This window comes from Oncorhynchus mykiss, chromosome 11 (assembly GCF_057628025.1).
Source record: "Oncorhynchus mykiss isolate SJ-2025 chromosome 11, ASM5762802v1, whole genome shotgun sequence".
In the NCBI taxonomy this organism is placed as follows: domain Eukaryota; kingdom Metazoa; phylum Chordata; class Actinopteri; order Salmoniformes; family Salmonidae; genus Oncorhynchus; species Oncorhynchus mykiss.
The window spans coordinates 47,701,976-47,724,671 of NC_143032.1; the positions used below are offsets into that span (position 1 = coordinate 47,701,976).

Genomic DNA, 22,696 nt, shown 5'->3' on the forward strand with positions numbered 1-22,696 from the left:
TCGAGCAAAACATTAATCAGCATTTCTCTGACTATGTTCCTCTATTGAGTCAAAACCTTCTGATTCCAGGAGGACCATGAGCTGTTGCTATCAATAAGGTGTCGGATTCATCATTTTCACCTCGAATAGGAGTAGAGGGACGTTTGTCAGAGGTTGCTTGTTCTGAGGGAACTTTATGCTCTTGTCCAGATGATTTTGCATTTTGTTTGCATTCTTCACATATGATTTGGCACAGTATTTGCAAATGTACACAGCTTTTCCTTCTACATTAGCTGCAGTGAAATGTCATCACACATCCAGATAGTGCCCGTGGCATTTTCCAGTAAAGATTAGAATAAAAATGAGTCAAAAAAACAACAAATACAATTCCATGTACAGATAAATAGTTAACCTCTCTGGGATTTGTGGACCCACCTGGCCAAAGGTCAGGGAAAATGCAGAGGCCAAATTCAAATAAATTACTATAAAAATCAAACTTTCATTAAATCAAGATAGCAAATTAAAGCTACCCTTGTTGTGAATCCAGCCAACATGTCAGATTTCAAAAAGGCTTTTAGGCAAAAGCAAACGATGCTATTATCTGAGGATAGCACCTCCGTAAACAAAGAGAGAAACCATATTTCAACCCTGCAGGCGCGACACAAAACGCAGAAATAAAAATATAATTAATGTCTTACCTTTGACAAGCTTCTTTTGTTGGCACTCCAATATGTCGATTAAACATCACAAATGTTATTTTTGTTCGATTAATTCCGTCGATATATATCCATAATGTCCATTTATTTGGCACGTTTGATCCAGAAAAACACCGGTTCCAACTTGCGCAACGTGACTACAAATTATCTCAAAAGTTACCTGTAAACTTTGCCAAAACATTTCAAACTACTTTTGTAATACAACTTTAGGTATTTTGTAACGTTAATAATTGATAAAATTGAAGACTGGATGATCTGTGTTCAATACAGGAAGAAAACAAACTATAGCTAGCTTTCTGGTCACGCGCCCTCGTTCAAGATGGCCGTACTTCTTCATTACACAAAGGAATAACCTCAACCAATTTCTAAAGACTGTTGACATCCAGTGGAAGCGATAGGAACTGCGAGAAGGTCCCTTAGAAATCTGGATTCCCAATGAAAACTCATTGAAAAGAGTGACCTCAAAACAAAAATCTGAATGGTTTGACCTCGGGGTTTCGCCTGCTAAATAAGTTCTGTTATACTAACAGACATGATTCAAACAGTTTTAGAAACTTCAGAGTGTTTTATATTCAAATATATTAATAACATGCATATCTTATTTTCTGGGGTTGAGTAGCAGGCAGTTGAATTTGGGCATGCATTTCATCCGGACGTGAAAATACTGCCCCCTGTCACCAAGAAGTTAAGCAGTTAGATTAGACAACTCCTTTGTAAGATAAATGTTTTAAAATGAAACATGTATGGAAACAGGTGAATTAACTCTCCTGAGTTAGCAGTTTCAAGCAAGCTAAAACACACGTGGTAGAAAAAACTATCTAGCAGAAATTGTTATAAATGATTTAAACACACTTTGCTGTAGGCTATTTACTAGTTAACAAAAAAGTAATGTATGTCAGATAAAATATATTCACCCCACCCAGTATTGTAATCAAAACTTACCAGAAAGCATGTAGTCCTTAGCTCAGACAGTGTAGTAGTGTGGGCTCAATAGCATCTCATTAGTGTGCAAGATCTTGAGAATCAGCTGTACAGTCATAGCCAAAAGTTTTGAGAATGACACAAATATTAATTTTCACAAAGTCTTCTTCCTCAGTTTGTATGAAGGCAGTTTGCATATACTCCAGAATGTTATGAAGAGTGATCACGTGAATTGCAATTAATTGCAAAGTCCCTCTTTGCCATTCAAATGAACTGAATCCCCCCAAAACTTTTCCACTGCATTTCAGCCCTGCCACAAAAGGACCAGGTGACATCATGTCAGTGATTCTCTCGTTAACACAGGTGTGAGTGTTGACGAGGGCAAGGCTGGAGATCACTCTGTCATGCTGATTGAGTTCGAATAACAAACTGGAAGCTTCAAAGGGAGGGTGGTGCTTGGAATTATTGTTATTCCTCTGTCAACCATGGTTACGAATTATTGTTCTTCCTCTGTCAACCATGGTTACCTGCAAGGAAACACGTGCCATCATCATTGCTTTGCACAAAAAGGGCTTCACAGGCAAGGATATTGCTGCCGGTAAGATTGCACCTAAATCAACCATTTATCGGATCATCAAGAACTTCAAGGAGAGTGGTTCAATCGTTGTGAAGATGGCTTCAGGGCGCCCAAGAAAGTCCAGCAAGCGCCAGGACCGTCTCCTAAAGTTGATTCAGCTGCGGGATCGGGGCACCACCAGTACAGAGCTTGCTCAGGAATGACTTTTGGAGGATGGCCTGGTGTCAAGAAGGGCAGCAAAGAATCCACTTCTCTCCAGGAAAAACATCATGGACAGACTGATATTCTGCAAAAGGTACAGGGATTGGACTGCTGAGGACTGGGGTAAAGTCATTTTCTCTGATGATTCCCCTTTCCGATTGTTTGGGGCATCCGGAAAAAGCTTGTCCGGAGAAGACAAGGTGAGCGCTACCATCAGTCCTGTGTCAAGCCAACAGTAAAGAATCCTGAAACCATTCATGTGTGAGGTTGCTTCTCAGCCAAGGGAGCGGGCTCACTCACAATTTTGCCTAAGAACACAGCCATGAATAAAGAATGGTACCAACACATCCTCTGAGAGCAACTTCTCCCAACCATCCAGGAACAGTTTGGTGACGAACAATTCCTTTTCCAGCATGATGGAGCACCTTGCCATAAGGAAAAAGTGATAACTAAGTGGTTCGGGGAACAAAGTATAGATATTTTGGGTCAATGGACAGGAAAACCTTAATCCCATTGAGAACTTGTGGTCAATCCTCAAGAGGTGGGTGGACAAACACAAATTCCAGAGTTTATAACCCTTTGTAACCCTACACAGGTGCATCATGTGCTGGGGACAATAAAAGGCCGCTCTAAAATGTGCAGTTTTGTCATACAACACAATCCCAAAGATATCTCTAGTTTTGAGGGAGCGTGCAATTGGCATACTAACTGTCCAACACTGCTGTTGTCAGAGAAGTAATTTCTCTACCATAGTCCGCCTCCAACGTAGTTTTAGAGAATTTGGCAGTACATCCAACTGGCCTCACAATCCAAGACCATGTGCAACCACACTAGCCCAGGACCTCCACATCCGGCTTCTTCACCTTCGGGATCATCTGAGACCAGCCACCCGGACAGCTGATGAAACAGTGGGTTTGTATAACTAAAGAATTTATGCGCATTCTGTCAGAAGCCGTCTCAGGGAAGCTCATCTGCATGCTCGTCATCCTCACCATGGTCTTGACCTGACTACAATTTGCATCGTAACCGACTTCAGTGGGCAAATGCTCCCCTTCGATTGCCATTGGCATGCTGGAGAAGTGTGCTCTTCATGGATAAATCCCGGTTTCAACTGTACCCGGCAGATGATAGACGGCGTGTATGGCATCGTGTGGGCGAGCAGTTTGCTTATGTCAATGTTGTGAACAGAGTCCCCCATGGTGGCGGTGGGGTTATAGTATGTGCAGACATAAGCTATGGACAACAAACACAATAGCATTTTATCGATGGCAATTTGAATGCACCGTGACGAGGTCCTGAGGCCCATGGTCGTGCAATTCATTCGCCGCCATCACCTCATGTTTCAGCATGATAATGCACTGCCCCATGTCACAAGGATCTGTACACAATTCCTGAAAGTTGAAAATGTCCCAGTTCTTCCATGGCTTGCATACTCGGACACGTCACCCATTGAGCATGTTTGGGATGCTCTCGATCGACGTGTACGACAGCGTGCTCCAGTTCCCGCCAATATCCAGCAACTTCGCACAGCCATTGATGAGTGAGACAACATCCACACACTACGCCGCCAGGGACTCAAATCCTGCAGTGCCAGACGTGTCCCCCTGCTTAAGCCAGTACATGTCCAGGCCAGTCTGAAGTTTGCTAGAGAGCATTTGGATGATCCAGAAGAAGATTGGGAGAATGTCATATGGTCAAATGAAACTAAAATTGAACTTTTTGGTAAAAACTCAACACGTTGTGTTTGGAGGACAAAGAATGCGGAGTTGCATCCAAAGAACACCATACCTACTGTGAAGCATGGGGGTGGAAACATCATGCTTTGGGGCTGTTTTTCTGCAAAGGGACCAGGACGACTGATCCGTGTAAAGGAAAGAATGAATGGGGCCATGTATCGTGAGATTTTGAGTGAAAACCTCCTTCCATCAGCAAGGGCATTGAAGATGAAACGTGGCTGGGTCTTTCAGCATGACAATGATCCCAAACACACCGCCCGGGCAACGAAGGAGTGGCTTCGTTGAAGCATTTCAAGGTCCTGGAGTGGCCTAGCCAGTCTCCAGATCTCAAACCCCATAGAGAATCTTTGGAGGGAGTTGAAAGTCCGTGTTGCCCAGCAACAGCCCCAAAACATCGCTGCTCTAGAGGAGATCTGCATGGAGAAATGGGCCAAAATACCAGCAACAGTGTGTGAAGACTTACTGAAAACGTTTGACCTCTGTCATTGCCAACAAAGGGTATATAACAAAGTATTGAGATAAACTTTTGTTAGTGACCAAATACTTATTTTCCACCATAATTTGCAAATAATTTCATTAAAAATCCTACAATTTGATTTTCTGGATTTTCTTTTGTACCTATGATGAAAATTACAGGCCTCTCTCATCTTTTTAAATGGGAGAACTTGCACAATTGTTGGCTGGCTAAATACTTTTTTGCCCCACTGTACATCACAATGTGAACAGGTTGATGGCCTGACTTCTGACTTCTGACAAGCTTTCTTTAAATACTTGAGTGCCGCAGGGTTCCATTCTTGGGCCATTATTGTTCATTATTCATGACTGGTGTGAAAAAATATCTAATGAAAAGGTACATCTACACTGAATGTACAAAGCATTAGGAACACCTTCCTAATATTGAGTTGCAACCCCATTTGCCATCAGAACAGCCTCAATTCATCGGGATAGGGAATGTACAAATGTCAAATGCGTTCCACAGGGATGCTGGCCCATGTTGACGCCAATGCTTCCCACAATTGTGTCAAGTTGCCTGGATGCCCTTTGCATGGTAGACTATTCTTGATACACACAGGAAACTGTTGGCGTGAAAATCACAGGAGTTGACACACTAAAACCGGTGTGCCTGGCACCTACCATACCCCCTTCAAAGGCACTTAACTTTTGTCTTGCTCATTCACCCTCTGAATGGCACATATACACAGTCCATGTCTTAATTTTCTCAAGACATAAAAATCCTTCTTTAACATGTCTCCTCCACTTCATCTACACTGATTTGAAGTGGATATAACAAGTGAGATCAATAAGGGATCATAGCTTTCACCTGGTCAGCCTATTTCATGGAAAGAGCAGATGTTCCTAATGTTTTGTATACTCCGTGTCATCTGCATATACACTATCTATAGGACTGATCTCGCACTAGTTAAGGCATTTCTCAAATTGTAGGAAGCGTTTGTTGTCCATCAACCTTTTTCCGCTCAAAGCAACCCCCTACTCTGCCTCAGATACTCACTCAAACTAGCCAATAGAGGTGGTGTCCTCATACAAGTACTTGGGATTTCACCTTGATGAAGCTCTGTATTTTAAACCCCACATTCAACAGCTCATTAAAAAGCTTCAACTTAATCTGGGCTTTTTCTTTAGGAAAAGTTTTATTTCAAGCTAGAAAAGACAGATGTGTCAAAATATATTCTTTACATGAATGCCCCATGGTTTTACCTGCACACACTAGAAACACTACCATGCTGTAGTTAGATTTGTAACAAACACAAGACCTCTTAAACATCACTGTACCTTATATCAGTTAGCAGGATGGCCATCCTTATAGTACATGTTTGTCTATAAGGCCATTTTAGGGCAGCTGGCCCATCGTCTTGGAATACATCTTGGAAACTAGATTATTTTAATCTGATTTGATAATGTTTATTGACAGATTATAGGCCTGCTGACCACAAATTGCACATGTTTTTAAACCTGCTCTTTTATGCTCTCTTATGGGCTTTGTGCTGTTAACTTCCATTCATTGTTATGTTTTATGTTGTGTTTTATGTTGTGTTTACTATATGCTGCTTTCTTGGCCAGGGCTCACTTGTAAAAGAGAGAAATCTGCAATGTGACCTTTCTGGTTCAAGAATAAATACAAAATAAGAAAGAAATTGGATGTTTTAAAGCAGGGATGGGAGCCCCCCCACACACACACACACAAACACACACTCAATTAGCCCACATTTCTGAGATTGGTTAGTAAATCTAACGTCCGGATATCTACATTTGTAGTAATCATGGTCGAAAAACCGAACAGGGTAGTCAATCTCAATCACATATATTAAAAACTGCAAACACTTCTCTCCACCAAATGGCAAAATGTGTAGAATAGCAGGAAATTAGCTGTAAAAAATACAAATGTGGGGGTAGCAAAATGCTAGGCTCTGACTGCATGTGGGTATGGATGTGGGTACCAAAGACCTGCAATCCACTGCGGCCCCCCCCCCCCCATAATGAGTTCAGATTTTTTTGTGGCCCCCACCCCAATCAGAATTGCCCATGCTTGTATTGAAGGGAAATAGAAGCCTATTCTAACAGCTGCTATTCTATGTACTTATGTAGTGAATTGGAACGCCTCAGTACCCTGGTTGGCAGACCTTCAGAGAGTCATCCCCTTCACAACAGTGGCCTGTTGAGTCTGGACCCAGTTCAGGACAAGACCCCGCTGTACAGTCAGCTCCTTCAGGCATACAAGTGGTCTAACAAGGTAGGCCATGCTTTTCTACTGGGCTACAAGGGAAACAATACTATGGAGGCCAGAATTCAATTCTAGGGCATAGTGTATTTTCTGCAATGCAGTTTCATGTGTCAAAGATTGGAATCTTGTGGACAATTTCCCTGGATTTCAATGTGAAGCCACTCCCATCGTTAACATTATTTGTTTGATCCAAATTGACGCATGGTAAACACATGATAAAGTTTAGCTTCTGTTTCCTGGGGGATACGCTTCCAGTGTATTAGCTCAAAACCTACAATGACAGGCTGCATTAGTTACGTGAACAATATGCCCCCAGTGCAGCATCTCTGACCACCCCATTGTCGCAACTCTCTAAATAACTGTCTAAATGATGGAAATGATTCAGTTTTTAAAGCATATGCTGGAAGTCTTAAATAACAGGTAAGGTAAAGATGGATTTGAAATAAAATGCAGATGCACGGTATATCGTAATAGACATTAGCCTATACTGTATGTATCAAGCTATGATTCCACTTCTCCCATTGTTTGTAAGGTCATCATATAGGATATTGGAAATGGGAGTGATGCTGAGACTCAGATTTGTTGCTTTAAAATGTTTGTCAAACAAAATAACAAAGATTTTAAGTTAAACAAACCATACCACTATACTCAAGGACTGCTTTTTACAATTTCCACAGAAAACTCTACAAAAACACATTTACTTGAAGAACAGTGCAGATTCAAAGTTTGGTAACAGAATGACGGTTTGTGCTGTTACACAGATGGCACCCATTCCTGTAGCTGACACGCTTGTGCCTAAACTTTTACAGACTTGCCAACCTGCACAAATTTAGCGTACCATGCACACAATTTGAGGTCAAAGTATTGTGGTATGAAAAAGTACCCTAAAACACACAAAAATACGCTTCTAATTGGCATATTGTGTTTTTTGACTCGATTGTCTGAAGTTGGAGCTGAGAAAGAAATTCAAGCTCTCCATTCCGGTTCACCCACCCATAGTCATAGTACTATTTTCTTAGAGGGCCCTCACAGTGTTCTACAGGAGCACCATTGAGCGCAGCCTGGTATGGCAACTCCGCCGCTGCCGACCGCAAGGCACTACAGAGGGTGGTACGCTCAGCCGAACGCACCATTGGGTACACACGGACTGCTGTCCAGGACACCTACAACACCAGGTGTCGCAAGCAGGCCAAGAAGATAATCAGGGATCCAAGCCACCCGAGCCATAGCTTGTTCTCCCTAATTCCATCACTAAGACGCGGTACAGGAGCACCATGTGTAAATCGTGTTAGTGTTTTATATATATAAATATGTTTTATTTATATTTTTTATTACATTGATTGTTTTTATTTCACTTTGACCTGCATTGTTGAAGCTCAGAGTTTAAGATTTTCACTGGACCCTGTATTTATATCTGCAACCCTGTACATGTGACTATTATACTTCTAATCAAAGCATCACTACTGTCAGAGTGTAGCAAGTGCGGTGAGAGATTTCTAATGGAATTACAGTTACGGAATTAAGTTGCCTACATGAGAAGGCCGTTTCATATGACTGGAGTTGTTGTAGACAGGGAGCAAGGGGAGCGCAGCAAAATAGCCTCAATTAGCCTAAGAAGAGACCTCTGGTGGCATGTCTTGTGGGGTATGCATGGGTATCCGAGCTGTGTGTCAGTAGTTCAAACAGACAGCTCGGTACATTCAACATGTCAATCAATACCTCTCACAAATACAAGTAGTGATGAAGTCAATCTTTCCTCCACTTTGAGCCAGGAGAGAGTGACATGCATATTATTAATGTTGGCTCTCTATGTACATCCAAGGATCAGCCATGCTGCCCTGTTCTGAGCCAATTGCAATTTTCCTAAGTCCCTCTTTGTGGCACCCGACCACACGGCTGAACAGTAGTCCAGGTGCGACAAAACTAGGGCCTGTAGGACCTGCCCTGTTGATAGTGCTGTTAATGCAGAGCAGCGCTTTATTATGGACAGACTTCTCCACATTCTAACTACTGTTGTATCAATATGTTTTGACCATGACACTTTACAATCCAGGGTTACGCCAAGCAGTTTAGTCTCCTCAACTTTCTCAATTTCCAAAGATTTTGTTGAGGTATAAGGTTTAGTGAATTATTAGTCCCAAATACAATGCTTTTATTTTTGGAAATATTTAGGACTAACTTATTCCTTGCCACCCATTCAGAAACTAACTGCAGCTCTTTAAGTGTTGCAGTCATTTCAGTTGCTGTGGTAGCTGACATGTAAAGTGTTGAGTCATCCACATACATAGACACACTGGCTTTACTCAAAGCCAGTGGAATGTCGTTAGTAAAGATTGAAAAAAAAGTAAGGGGCCTAGACAGCTGCCCTTGGGAATTCCTGATTCTACCTGGATTTTGTTAGAGAAACTTCCATTAAAGAACACTCCATGTGTTAGACGGGTAACTCTTTATCCATGTTCTTTTTCATTAATTTCTCTCAGCCAATCACCAGCCATTTGTGTAAGTGCTGTGCTTGTTGAATGTCCTTCCCTATAAGCTTGCTGAAATTCTGTTGTCAATTTTTTTTTACTGTAAAATATCATTGTATCTGGTCAAACACAATTTTTTCCCAAAAGTTTACTAAGGGTTGGCAACAGTAGGCTGGGGATTGCCAGGGACCTTAAGATACGATCTTGTCACGATACTTAGGTGCCGATACGATATGTATTGCGATTCGAAACTGTGATTTTTTTTATTGTGATTCGATGTTCCAAAAAATATTGCTTACATACGTCTGCTGCAGAGGTATGAGAGAGCCCATGAGAAAATGAGTTTTGATCAGTCAAGGAAATGAAATTGCTGAAAATAAATTGACTCCCTATTTAAAAAGAGAGAACAACCTATGAAGAAAAAATAAACGTTTTGGTACAGATACAGCCAACTAGTGATAAAATGATATTGTGATAATCTCAAAACGATACAATATATTGTCAAAAATAATATCCCGATATGTAACCGTATAGATTTTTTCCCCATCAGTATTAATTCCACGTGGTTACAGGGTTAAAACAGAAAAACAACTCAGTTTAACAATTTAGGAATTAATAAGGGCTATGGTTTGGGGAAGGCTTAAAACAAAGTCATTAAAAAAACGACACACCTATGAATCATCATTATTCTTAGTGCTTGCTAGAGCATTGTGAACTGCCGGAGCGCAGTGGTCTAAGCAGCGCCTCCAGCACCGAGCCTCATGACTGCGGGGTGATCTAGTGACCAGCCTGAGCCTACATTACAAGTTAATTGCATTTATTTACATTTTTCCAATAAGTTAAGAGTAATCGGATAATTTACACATCAAAGAAAATTGTCTCAGCTCAGCAAAATCATCTTTGGATCGGCTCAAATGCATAAACATCTTGACAGCTTTACCAGCTTAAATAATAAAGTGACACAATACAGGATTTCAATCCGCCAAAAACCATAATTACAGTGCCTTCAAAGTATTCACACCCCTTGACTTTTTACATATTTTGTTACAAAGTGGGTTTAATTGTCTTTTTTTTTATATATATAAACAATCTACAAAAAATATATATATTTTAAAATTATTTGTTAAAAAAAAAAAAAAAAAAGATCTATTGAAAAAAAAAAAAAAGTATTCAACCCCCTGAGTCAATATATGTTAGAATGACCATTGGAAGCGATTACAGCTGTAGGTATTTTCTGGTTAAGTCTCTGAGAGCTTTCCACACCTGGATTGTGCAACATTTGCCCATTGTTCTTACAAAAAATTATTCAGGCTGTCAAATTGGTTGTTGATCATTGCTAGACAACCATTTTCAGGTTGTTTTCAAGCATATTTGAGTCAAAACTGTAACTCGGCCTCTCAGGAACATTCACAGTCTTCTTGATGAGCAACTCCAGTGTATATTTGGCCTTGTGTTTTAGGTTATTTTCCTGCTGATAGGTGAATTAGTCTCCCAGTGTCTGGTGGAAAGCAGACTGAACCAGGTTTTCCTCTAGGATGTTACCTGTGCTTAGCTCAATTCTGTAATTTTTTTTATCCTGAAACTCCCCAGTCCTTAACAATCACAAGCATACCCATAACATGATGCAGCCACCTCTATGCTTGGAAATATAGAGAGTGGTACTCAGTAATGTGTTATGCTTGGGGCAAATCCAATACTTTGTATTCAGGACAAAAAGTGTATTGCTTTGTCACAGTTTTTGCAATATTACTTTAGTGTCTTGTTGCAAACAGGATGTATGTTTTGGAATATTTTTGTTCTGCGCAGGCTTTTTTATTTTCACTCTGTCAATTAAGTTAGTATTGTGGTGTAACTATGATGTTGTTGATCCATCCTCAGTTTTCTCCTATCACAGCCTTAAACTCTAACTCTTTTAAAGTCACTATTGGCCTCATAATAAAATCTCTGAGCGGTTTCCTTTTCCGGCAACTGAGTTAGGAAAGACGGCATCTTTGTACTGACTAGGTGTATTGATACACCAGTGTAAATAATAACTTCACCATGCTCAAAGTGATATTCAATGTCTGCTTTTTATTTTATTTTACCCATCTACCAATTGTGAGGCATTGGAAAACCTCCCTGGTCTTTGTGGTTGAATCTGTGTTTGAAATTCACTGCTCAACTGGGGACCTTACAATTATCTGTATGTGTAGGGTACAGAGATTAAGTAGTCATTCAAAAATCATGTTAAACACTGTTATAGCACACAGAGTGAGTCCATGCAATTTATTACGTGACTTGTTAAGCACATTTTTACTCCTGAACTTATTTCGGCTTGCTATCACAAAGGAGCTGAAAGGGGGGAGACATTTCAGCTTTTCTTTTTTAATTAATTTTTAAAAATGCCTAAACATATTTACACTTTGACATTTCGGGTGTATTGTGTGTAGGCAAGTGACAAAAAAATCTACATTTTATCAATTTTAAATTCAAGCTGCAACACAACAAAATGTGGAAAAATTAAAGGGGTGTGAATACTTCATGAAGGCATTGTACAGTTTAAAATTGCAGTAATAGGACCTAGACCTAGCGTTTGAGCGAGCGAGAGCGAAAAGGATTTTGACAGGAACCCCTTGTCGCAATGCCTCGACTGCCCCCGCATGGAGGCTGATTTGAATTCTGTGATGTAGCAGAAAAATTCTCTGCGAGAAAAGAGTGAAGTTAGTTGTGGGCCAACCTCCCTATTATATCACATTATACAATGAGTGGGTCTAATCCTGAATGTTGATTTGATTAAAACCATATTCCAGACTGTGTATATTCCATAAGTTACCACCGGCTAAAATGCCTATTTACTCTGTTCCATCTGACTGAGCAATCCACTGTCACATCAGCCCAGCCAAGCAATTTATAAACTTAATCTCCACTATAAAAAGTAACTAGACATTATCTCAGAGTTCCTTTAGACTAACGTTTAGTTTTCAACAACAGAGATTTGTATAAACATTGCTGTCTGTCTCTCAGACATTTGCAACATTGTTTCAATATTCAATCTCCAGCTGTCTCATACTAATGAATGTGTCATGACGAGACAGGCAGGCAGGGTTTCACAGCCAGTCGAAATCTTGAATTAGCTGCCATTTTAATGGATTTATATAAAGAAATGTCAATTGTAAAAAGGTCAAACGAAACAAAGTGCCGCTAGTTTGCACTCTTTCCAGCTTCAGTTTGAAATGATTGTGTTAGCTGTGTTGTTGGCTAGCTCCTCTGAATAACAGTGTCCTGACGAGTGAGCACATTTTCTATGCCAGGCGAAATCGTTCCTCATTAGCTCATTTGTTATGGATGTATCCAAATAAATGTTACTAGAAAACAGCTTAAACAAATGCAAATGCGGCTACTTTGCTGTTATTCTGGCTGCACTTTTTGACGTGACTATAAGTTAGCCGTAGTTGGCTAGCTAGCAAACAAGGGATAAGAAAGATGCTAGCCAGTATGGCAATGGAACATTTAGAACGAACAACTGGGTCACGTCCATAGATACAGAACAAAAAGACTGAATGACTGGGTCGTGTCTCTAGCAACCCGAACCAATAAAATGAATGACCAGGATGAAATCGGATGAATAAATTAATCAAAATAACGTGTTTAATGAAAATGTCATTCATTATTTGAATATGTTGGTAACCCATCGTATAAAAGGGATAATGTCCTCGAAGCTGGTGTTTGGAGGATATATTGGCACGGTTTGCCGGCACTCGACTTCGTCTCAGGCCTAACAACACCAGTGGGACATCATTGATGTATACAGAGAAGAGAGTCGGCGCGAGAATTGAACCCTGTGGCACCCCCATCGAGACTGCCAGAGGTCCGGACAACAGGCCCTCCAATTTGACACACTGAACTCTATCAGTGAAGTAGTTGGTGAACCAGGGAAGGCAGTCATATGAGCAACCAAGGCTGTTGAGTCTGCCGATAAGAATGTAGTGATTGACAGAGTCAAGTCTTGGCCAGTTCGATGAATTCGGCTGCACAGTATTGTCTTTTATCGATGGCAGTTATGATATCGTTTAGGACCTTGAGCGTGGCTGAGGTGCACCCATTACTATTTCGGAAACCAGATTGCATAGCGGAGAAGGTACGGTGGGATTCGAAATCGTCAGTGATCTGTTTGTTAACTTGGCTTTCGAAGACCTTAGAAAGGCAGGGTAGGATAGATATAGGTCTGTAGCAGTTTGGGTCTAGTGTGTCTCCCCCTTTTGAAGAGGGGGATGACCGCGGCAGCTTTCCAATCTTTGGGGATCTCAGACGATACGGAAGAGAGGTTGAACAGGCTAGTAATAGGGGTTGCAACAATGTCAGCAGATCATTTTAGAAAGAGAGGGTCCAGATTGTCTAGTCCTGCTGATTTGTAGGGGTACAGATTTTGCGGCTCTTTCAGAACATCAGCTATCTGGATTTGGGTGAAGGTGAAATGGGGAGGCTTGGGCTAGTTGCTGTGGGGGGTGCAGGGCAGTTGACTGGTGTAGGGGTCAACTGTTGACCGGGGTAGGGGGTCAACAAATTTGCTTTGTCATTATGGGGTATTGTGTGTGTAGATTGAGGGGATTTTTGTAATTTTATTTTTTAATCCATTTTAGAATTTTATAACGTAACAAAATGTGGAAAAATTTAAGGCGTCTGAATACTTTCTGAATGCGCAGTGTCAATGAAGAATTTTTTACATTTGAGACATTTTAGTGCGTATGGCTATGAGTGCAATTACAGTGCTGCAGTGAATGATCACTAATATGAAGTTTTGCTTAATGTAACCTATGCCATTCCAGAAAGTCTCATTGTTAATATTACAAAGAACCGTTGTTGTCATCTGTGAAAATACTGAAGAATTGTAGCTAGCTAGTCCTATTGGTTGTTAAACAGCCTTTGAACTCAAATTCAATGAACTGTTGCCTCTTTAGTTCCGTGACAACCCGATCTTGATCAACAGTTAATGTCTGCTACATGAATCAAAAAGGCACAATACTGTCTCCCTTACAGTGTGTTACTCTCTTTGCCAAAGGGAGGTTAAAAGCAGTGGATCAATAGCAGTTTTCCGGCTATTGATCAGTCGGCTAAGGCTGTATACCTCTGCTGTCTTTTCCCCTGTCAGCCATGGGAAGAGGGCAGGGCACCCACCCAAATCCACTCTGAAGTTTCACCTCTTATGGGAGTTTGTCTCATTTCACCAGTACTTTCCCTTCGTAACCAGTGCATGTGGACCTCCGAATGTTGTTGAACTTCTTTTTGGATGTAGATGCAGTCAGTTATTAGTGTTTTCCTGTGGATTTGACTTTCTGTGTAGCACTTCAGTGCTTTCTGAATACTACTTCTAGATTGTGTCATGCTACTGGATCTGCTTTTAGGCTACTGAAATGTTGTTTGTTTTTTGCTTTGTTAAAGGTGCAATATGCAGAAATAGCTCCGCAATTTCCTGTGTGGTAAAATTCTAATAGTAGGCCTAATTTCAGTTTGTGACAAAACAAACCAACAAAACAAAATAATAATTGTACCATCTAAACCGCTGTGAAATATATTTTCAATAACCCAAAATATTGTATTTTCAGCTCTCTGAAGCTGGTGTACAAAACATCAAAAACTAAACTTAAGAACAGGAAGCATAGAAATGGCACACATAGACCAGATCTACCGCTTCTTAGACTTGTTTTCAGAGTGACATTCTATATGAATTTAGTCGGATCGCCCAAAATGTTACATATTGCAGCTTTAAAGGGGCAATCACTATTTGCTGTGTACATTTTTCACTTATAAACTCAGCAAAAAAAAGAAACAACCCTGTCTTTCAAAGATAATTCGTAAAAATCCAAATAACTTCACAGATCTTCATTGTAAAGGGTTTAAACACTGTTTCCCTTGCTTGTTCAATTAACCATAATTAACGACCGTTCCACAGGTGCATGTTCATTAAGACACTAACAGCTTACAGACGGTAGGCAATTAAGGTCACAGTTCTGAAAACTTTGGACACTAAAGAGGCCTTTCTACTGACTCTAAAAAACACCAAAAGAAAGATGCCCAGGGTCCCTGCTCATCTGCGTGAACGTGCCTTAGGCATGCTGGAAGGAGGCATAAGGACTGCAGATGTGGCAAGGGCAATACATTGCAATGTCCGTACTGTGAGACGCCTAAGACAACGCTACAGGGAGACAGGACGGACAGCTGATCGTCCTCGCAGTGGCAGACCACGTGTAACAACACCTGCACAGGATCGGTACTTCCGAACATCACACCTGTGGGACAGTGTTCAGACTGTCCGCAATAGGCTGAGAGAGGCTGGACTGAGGGCTTGTAGGCCTGTTGTAAAGGCAGGTCCTCACCAGACATCACCAGCAGCAACGTCGCCTATGGGCACAAACCCACTGTCGCTGGACCAGACATGACTGGCAAAAAGTGCTCTTCACTGACGAGTCGTGTATTTGTCTCACCAGGGTCTATGGTCGGATTTGCGTTTATCGTCGAAGGAATGAGCATTACACCGAGGCCTGTACTCTGGAGCGGGGTTTATTTGAAGGTGGATTGTCCGTCATGGTCTGAGGCGGTATGTCACAGCATAATCGGACTGAGCTTGTTGTCATTGCAGGCAATCTCAAGGCTGTGCGTTACAGGGAAGACGTCCTCCTCCCTCATGTGGTACCCTTCCTACAGGCTCATCCTGACATGACCCTCCAGCATGACAATGCCACCAGCCATACTGCTCATTCTGTGCGAGATTTCCTGCAAGACAGGAATGTCAGTGTTCTGCCATGACCAGCAAAGAGCCCGGATCTCAATCCCATTGAGCACATCTGGGACCTGTTGGATCGGAGGGTGAGGGCTAGGGCCATTCCCCCCCAGAAATGTCCGGGAACTTGCAGGTGCCTTGGTTGAAAAGTGGGGTAACATCTCACAGCAAGAACTGGCAAATCTGGTGCAGTCCATGAGGAGGAGATGCACTACAGTACTTAATGCAGCTGGTGGCCACACCAGATACTGACTGTTGCTTTTTATTTTGTTCAGGGACACATTATTCCATTTCAGTTAGTCACATGCCTGTGGAACTTGTTCAGTTTATGTCTCAGTTGTTGAATGTTGTGTATTTGTATGAACATATGTTAAGCTTGCTGAAAATAAATGCAGTTGACAGTGAAAGGACGTTTCTTTTTTTGATAGCATGGATGGTCAGTAGGAATGTGCACCTACCCTTTCAACACGATTCGATACATTTCTAGATACATGGGCTCCGATATGATACAGGAACAATTCTGTGTTTTTCGGTTTGATTAGAGAACAAATCGATTCGGTTATATTCAATACACTAACATATGTTGCATAAATAGGTTAATTGTATTTTCTAAATTAAAATCCACTGCTAATTGAGCTCATGAGCTGGGCCTCTGAAGTGTGTGTGTGCGTGTGTGCGTGCGTGCGTGCGTGTACTATGGTGTATGTACTATGTAGGCAGCTAGACTGAGCCATAAAGGATACTAGGCATCTACCACCCCACCTCCACTATCAGACTATTGGGGGTGAGCAGCAATGTAGCCTGTGTTTTTTTTTTTTTGTCCCCCCACTTTGGTTCTGAAATCAGCATCACCCACATATTAACTTTGTTATTTTTGCAGATTGTGTTTCAGCTAGTAATCTATTTAATATTTATTGTTTACAAATTAGCTATGACATAGCCAATTAACAATTGTTTACAGACAGATTATTTCACTTACAAGGAACTGTATCACAATTCCAGTGGGTCAAAAGTTTACATACATACACCATACACTAAGTTGACTGTGCCTTTAAACAGCTTGGAAAATTCCAGAAAATAATGTCAAGGCTATAGAAGCTTCTGATAGGCTAATTGACATAATTTGAGTCAAATGGAGGTGTACCCGTGGATGTATTTCAAGGCCTACCTTCAAACTCAGTGCCTCTTTGCATGGGAAAATCAAAAGAAACCACAAGTCTGGTTCATCCTTGGGAGCAATTTCCGAACGCCTGAAGGTGCGACATTCATCTGTACAAATAATAGTACGTAAGTATAAACACCATGGGACCTCACTGCCGTCATACCGCTAAGGAAGGAGACGCATTCTGTCTCCTAGAGATGAACTTACTTTGTTGCGAATATTGAAAATAAGTCCCAGAACAACAGTAAAGGATCTTGTGAAGATTCTGGAGGAAATAAGTACAAAAGTATCTATATCCACAGTAAAACGAGTCCTATATCGACATAACCTGAAAGGCTGCTCAGCAAGGAAGAAGCCACTGCTCCAAAACTGCCGTAAAAAAGCCAGACTACGGTTTGCAACTGGACATGGGGACAAAGATCGTACTTTTTGGAGAAATGTCCTCTGGTCTGATGAAACAAAAATAGAACTGTTTGGCCGTAATGACCATCGTTATGTTTGGAGGAAAAAGGGGGAAGCTTGCAGCCAAAGAACACCATCCCAACTGTGAAGCACGGGGGGTGGCAGCATCATGTTGTGGGTGTGCTTTGCTGCAGGAGGGAATGGTGCACTTCACAAAATAGATGGCTTAATGAGAATGGAAAATTACGTGGATATATTGAAGCAACATCAAGACATCAGTCATGAAGTTAAAGCTTGGTTGAAAATGGGTCTTCCAAATGGACAATGACCCCAAGCATACTTCAAAAGTTGTGGCAAAGTGGCTTAAGGACAACAAAGTGAAGGTATTGGAATGGAAATCTCAAAGCCCTGACCTCAATCCTATAGATAATGTGTACGCAGAACTGAAGAAGCGTGTGCGAGCAAGAAGGCCAACATACCGGATTCAGTTACACCAGCTCTGTCAGGAGGAATGGGCCAAAATTCACCCAATTAATTGTGGGAAGCTGATGGAAGGCTATCTGAAACGTTTGACTCAAGTTAAACAATTTGAAGGCAATGCTACCAAATACTAATTGAGTGTATGTAAACTTCTGACCCACTGGGAATGTGATGAAAGAAATAAAAGCTGGAATAAATCATTCTCTCTACTATTATTCTGACATTTCACATATTTAAAATAAAGTGGTGATCCTAACTGACCTAAGACAGGGAATTTTTACTAGGATTAAATGTCAGAAATTGTGAAAAACTGTGTTTAAATGTACTTGGCTAAGGTGTATATAAACTTCCGACATCAACTGTATGTATGTATGTACTGTTGAAGTCTGAAGTTTACATACACCTTAGCCAAATACTTTCCAGAATGCACTGTCTCCCACCATTACTTGCACATTTCTTGTTTGTTTGTTCTTGTTGTGAGAAAAACAAGTTTTGGTTTATTTCATTCCATTAACGAGTTTTGTAAATGTATTAATTGTATTTTGTTTGGAGTGCTCCTGTCAATGTTAAGTAAGGATGTGCACCTGCTTACATATATAGAAGTTGGCCTAGGCTACCTGGCCTGCTAGGCTACCGCTAGGCTACCTGGCCTGCTAGGCTACCTGGCCTGCGTGCGATTGTTGGCCTATAAATGTGCCCTTTTGGGGATGTCCGATTTTAGTATTTCTGATTGTCTTAACTCACCACCACTAATGAGCTGTGGAGCTTCTCAAAGCAATGTTTTCTTCATCTCAAACAACAAGTAAACAAAGTCTGTTTTTAGAATCCATTGAGATTGGCAATAGTTGTATTTAAAAAATATTTCCAGCCCTCTCCCTTTCGATAGCCACTCTGCATGAAAGGGAAAAATGTAATGCTCTGATCCAGTGGAAATGTCATAAAATACCTGATTACGTCTTATCCCTTGCACAAACTCACTGGAGCAGGAAACTCTGAGGGCCCAGAATATTTTTTACAATGTTGCAAGTTTGCTAGCGCGTGCTTCGCGCTGACACAGTTGATAGTGAAGGGCCTTGTTCAGGGAGGTGACCAGGAACCCGATGGTCACTCTGACGGAGCTTCAGTGTTCCTTTGTGAAGATGGGAGAACCTTCCAGAAGGACAACCATCTCTGCAGCACTCCACCAATCAGGCCTTTATGGTAGATTGGTCAGACGGAAGCCACTCAGTAAAAGGCGCATGACAGGCCACTTGGAGTTGACCAAAAGGCACCTACAGGACTCTGACCATGAGAAACAAGATTCTCTGGTCTGATGAAACCAAGATTGAACTCTTTGGCCTGAATTCCAAGCGTCACATCAGGAGGAAATCTTTTGCTAGTGCGAGCTTCGAGCTGACATAGTTGATACAATGTTTCAAGTTCGTTGCAGGCCCGCCATGCGTAGCCAATGTGATTCATAGGTTATTTATTTTTATCAGGATATTTTTTACCTGCAGGCTGCAATGTTTTTATGTGTTGGCTTTATGTAGAATAATTTTACGTAGTTGGCAATATAAATTACTTTTCGATTTGTATCATTTAGATTTAGAATTTAGAACCACATGACAATTATTTTGAGATACAAAGACTATTATACATTTCAATGAAACTGTTCCACAAAAATGTGCATATGAAAATCATAACTGGCACGCAGATCAGTAGAAATGGTAAGATAAATTAGCACTCCAAATGGAAAAGGTTGCCGACTCTTGGTGTAGCCTATTACCAGCAACTTCGGTAGCGTAACCGCAGAATCTGCTAAGGCCAGCAGCAGCGGACAGAGGAGGGTCGGAAACAGTTTTTTTTTCTTGATCTCTGGCTCCAACTTGAGTCATTTGTGTGGTTTAATTATTTAATCAAAGAGCGTGCTCAAAACATCAGACAAGTTCAGTGTGTGTGTGTGTATGAATGTGTATATATATATACAGTGCCTTGCGAAAGTATTCGGCCCCTTTGAACTTTGCGACCTTTTGCCACATTTCAGGCTTCAAACATAAAGATATAAAACTGTATTTTTTTGTGAAGAATCAACAACAAGTGGGACACAATCATGAAGTGGAACGACATTTATTGGATATTTCAAACTTTTTTAACAAATCAAAAACTGAAAAATTGGGCGTGCAAAATTATTCAGCCCCCTTAAGTTAATACTTTGTAGCGCCACCTTTTGCTGCGATTACAGCTGTAAGTCGCTTGGGGTATGTCTCTATCAGTTTTGCACATCGAGAGACTGAAATTTTTTCCCATTCCTCCTTGCAAAACAGCTCGAGCTCAGTGAGGTTGGATGGAGAGCATTTGTGAACAGCAGTTTTCAGTTCTTTCCACAGATTCTCGATTGGATTCAGGTCTGGACTTTGACTTGGTCATTCTAACACCTGGATATGTTTATTTTTGAACCATTCCATTGTAGATTTTGCTTTATGTTTTGGATCATTGTCTTGTTGGAAGACAAATCTCCGTCCCAGTCTCAGGTCTTTTGCAGACTCCATCAGGTTTTCTTCCAGAATGGTCCTGTATTTGGCTCCATCCATCTTCCCATCAATTTTAACCATCTTCCCTGTCCCTGCTGAAGAAAAGCAGGCCCAAACCATGATGCTGCCACCACCATGTTTGACAGTGGGGATGGTGTGTTCAGCTGTGTTGCTTTTACGCCAAACATAACGTTTTGCATTGTTGCCAAAAAGTTCAATTTTGGTTTCATCTGACCAGAGAACCTTCTTCCACATGTTTGGTGTGTCTCCCAGGTGGCTTGTGGCAAACTTTAAACAACACTTTTTATGGATATCTTTAAGAAATGGCTTTCTTCTTGCCACTCTTCCATAAAGGCCAGATTTGTGCAATATACGACTGATTGTTGTCCTATGGACAGAGTCTCCCACCTCAGCTGTAGATCTCTGCAGTTCATCCAGAGTGATCATGGGCCTCTTGGCTGCATCTCTGATCAGTCTTCTCCTTGTATGAGCTGAAAGTTTAGAGGGACGGCCAGGTCTTGGTAGATTTGCAGTGGTCTGATACTCCTTCCATTTCAATATTATCGCTTGCACAGTGCTCCTTGGGATGTTTAAAGCTTGGGAAATATTTTTGTATCCAAATCCGGCTTTAAACTTCTTCACAACAGTATCTCGGACCTGCCTGGTGTGTTCCTTGTTCTTCATGATGCTCTCTGCGCTTTTGACGGACCTCTGAGACTATCACAGTGCAGGTGCATTTATACGGAGACTTGATTACACACAGGTGGATTGTATTTATCATCATTAGTCATTTAGGTCAACATTGGATCCTTCAGAGATCCTCACTGAACTTCTGGAGAGAGTTTGCTGCACTGAAAGTAAAGGGGCTGAATAATTTTGCACGCCCAATTTTTCAGTTTTTGATTTGTTAAAAAAGTTTGAAATATCCAATAAATGTCGTTCCACTTCATGATTGTGTCCCACTTGTTGTTGATTCTTCACAAAAAAATACAGTTTTATATCTTTATGTTTGAAGCCTGAAATGTGGCAAAAGGTCGCAAAGTTTAAAGGGGCCAAATACTTTCGCAAGGCACTGTGTATATATATATATATATATACTGTAGTTGATTTTCATTAAAACACATCGGGTACATCTATATAGAGAAAAATACACGTTTAAACATTTCGACCAATGGATTAGTCAAAGGGAACGCTTACTTTTGGTCGACAAAGATTTCTTTAGTCGGGGACAGTCCTCATCTCTATACAAAAAACTGTCCAACAGCTAGATCCATGATTCATACAGGATTCAAGGTCAATGTCTTATTTAACTGATTAATGCTTAATATATGATATAATGACAACTGCCATACATGGAAAAAGTAATGTTTTTTGTCATAACTTTGGACAAATCAATTAAGACCCCAACCAAGGGTTAAACAGGTTTTAAATACATTTTTGAATTTTGTTGTATCTTAATGCGATTACATGATACAAATTGGCTGATTATTATCAAAGATTTATCAACAGATGTAGCAAGTTGTCCAGTGTAGGAAATTCTCACTGGTACCCTAGTGTATAGAAAGACCCATATCTACCAATGACCATATACACTAATTGTTAAAAGCAAAACTAGCAAAACTATTGCTGATGGGGAACCTGAACAATCCAAATCAAATCTATTGTAAACCCCATTCAGCCGGTGAGTTGTTTCTCTCAACAGTGCATAGACAGCAAATGACATAGGTTGTCACTCAACTAATGAAGCCTAATATCACGCAAGCCATTTTAGTATTTGCCTGCTGAAGGTGCCATGCAGATGTGCAAGATCAAGAACGGGGCCACCTACATCGTGTTAGTCAGCACGCAAAGCTGGGCACAGCGCGTGGTTTGACTAGGCTACTAAGATTTCCTAGGGGTTTTTCAGCACGCAAAATGACTTGAAGATCAATGACTGTCGACACCGTTGCATGCAGATCGACGCTGAAGGAGAGGATGCATCGATTGTCACAAAAGATTAGGTATTTTCGGAAGCTAGAAACATTGTAATATGAGCAAAACATGTTTG

The 22,696-nt window shown here is 40.9% G+C and overlaps 1 protein-coding gene across 1 annotated transcript in view; it reads left to right on the plus strand.

The window, feature by feature from the left end:
• The window catches only part of LOC110535739 (mediator of RNA polymerase II transcription subunit 27), a 100,361-nt gene that overhangs the window by 4,003 nt on the left and 73,662 nt on the right, over positions 1-22,696 (plus strand). Inside the window, exon 2 of the mRNA XM_021620957.3 lies at positions 6,735-6,879. Within this exon, the coding sequence (XP_021476632.1) occupies positions 6,735-6,879 (145 nt within the window). The remainder of the gene's footprint in view (positions 1-6,734; positions 6,880-22,696) is intronic.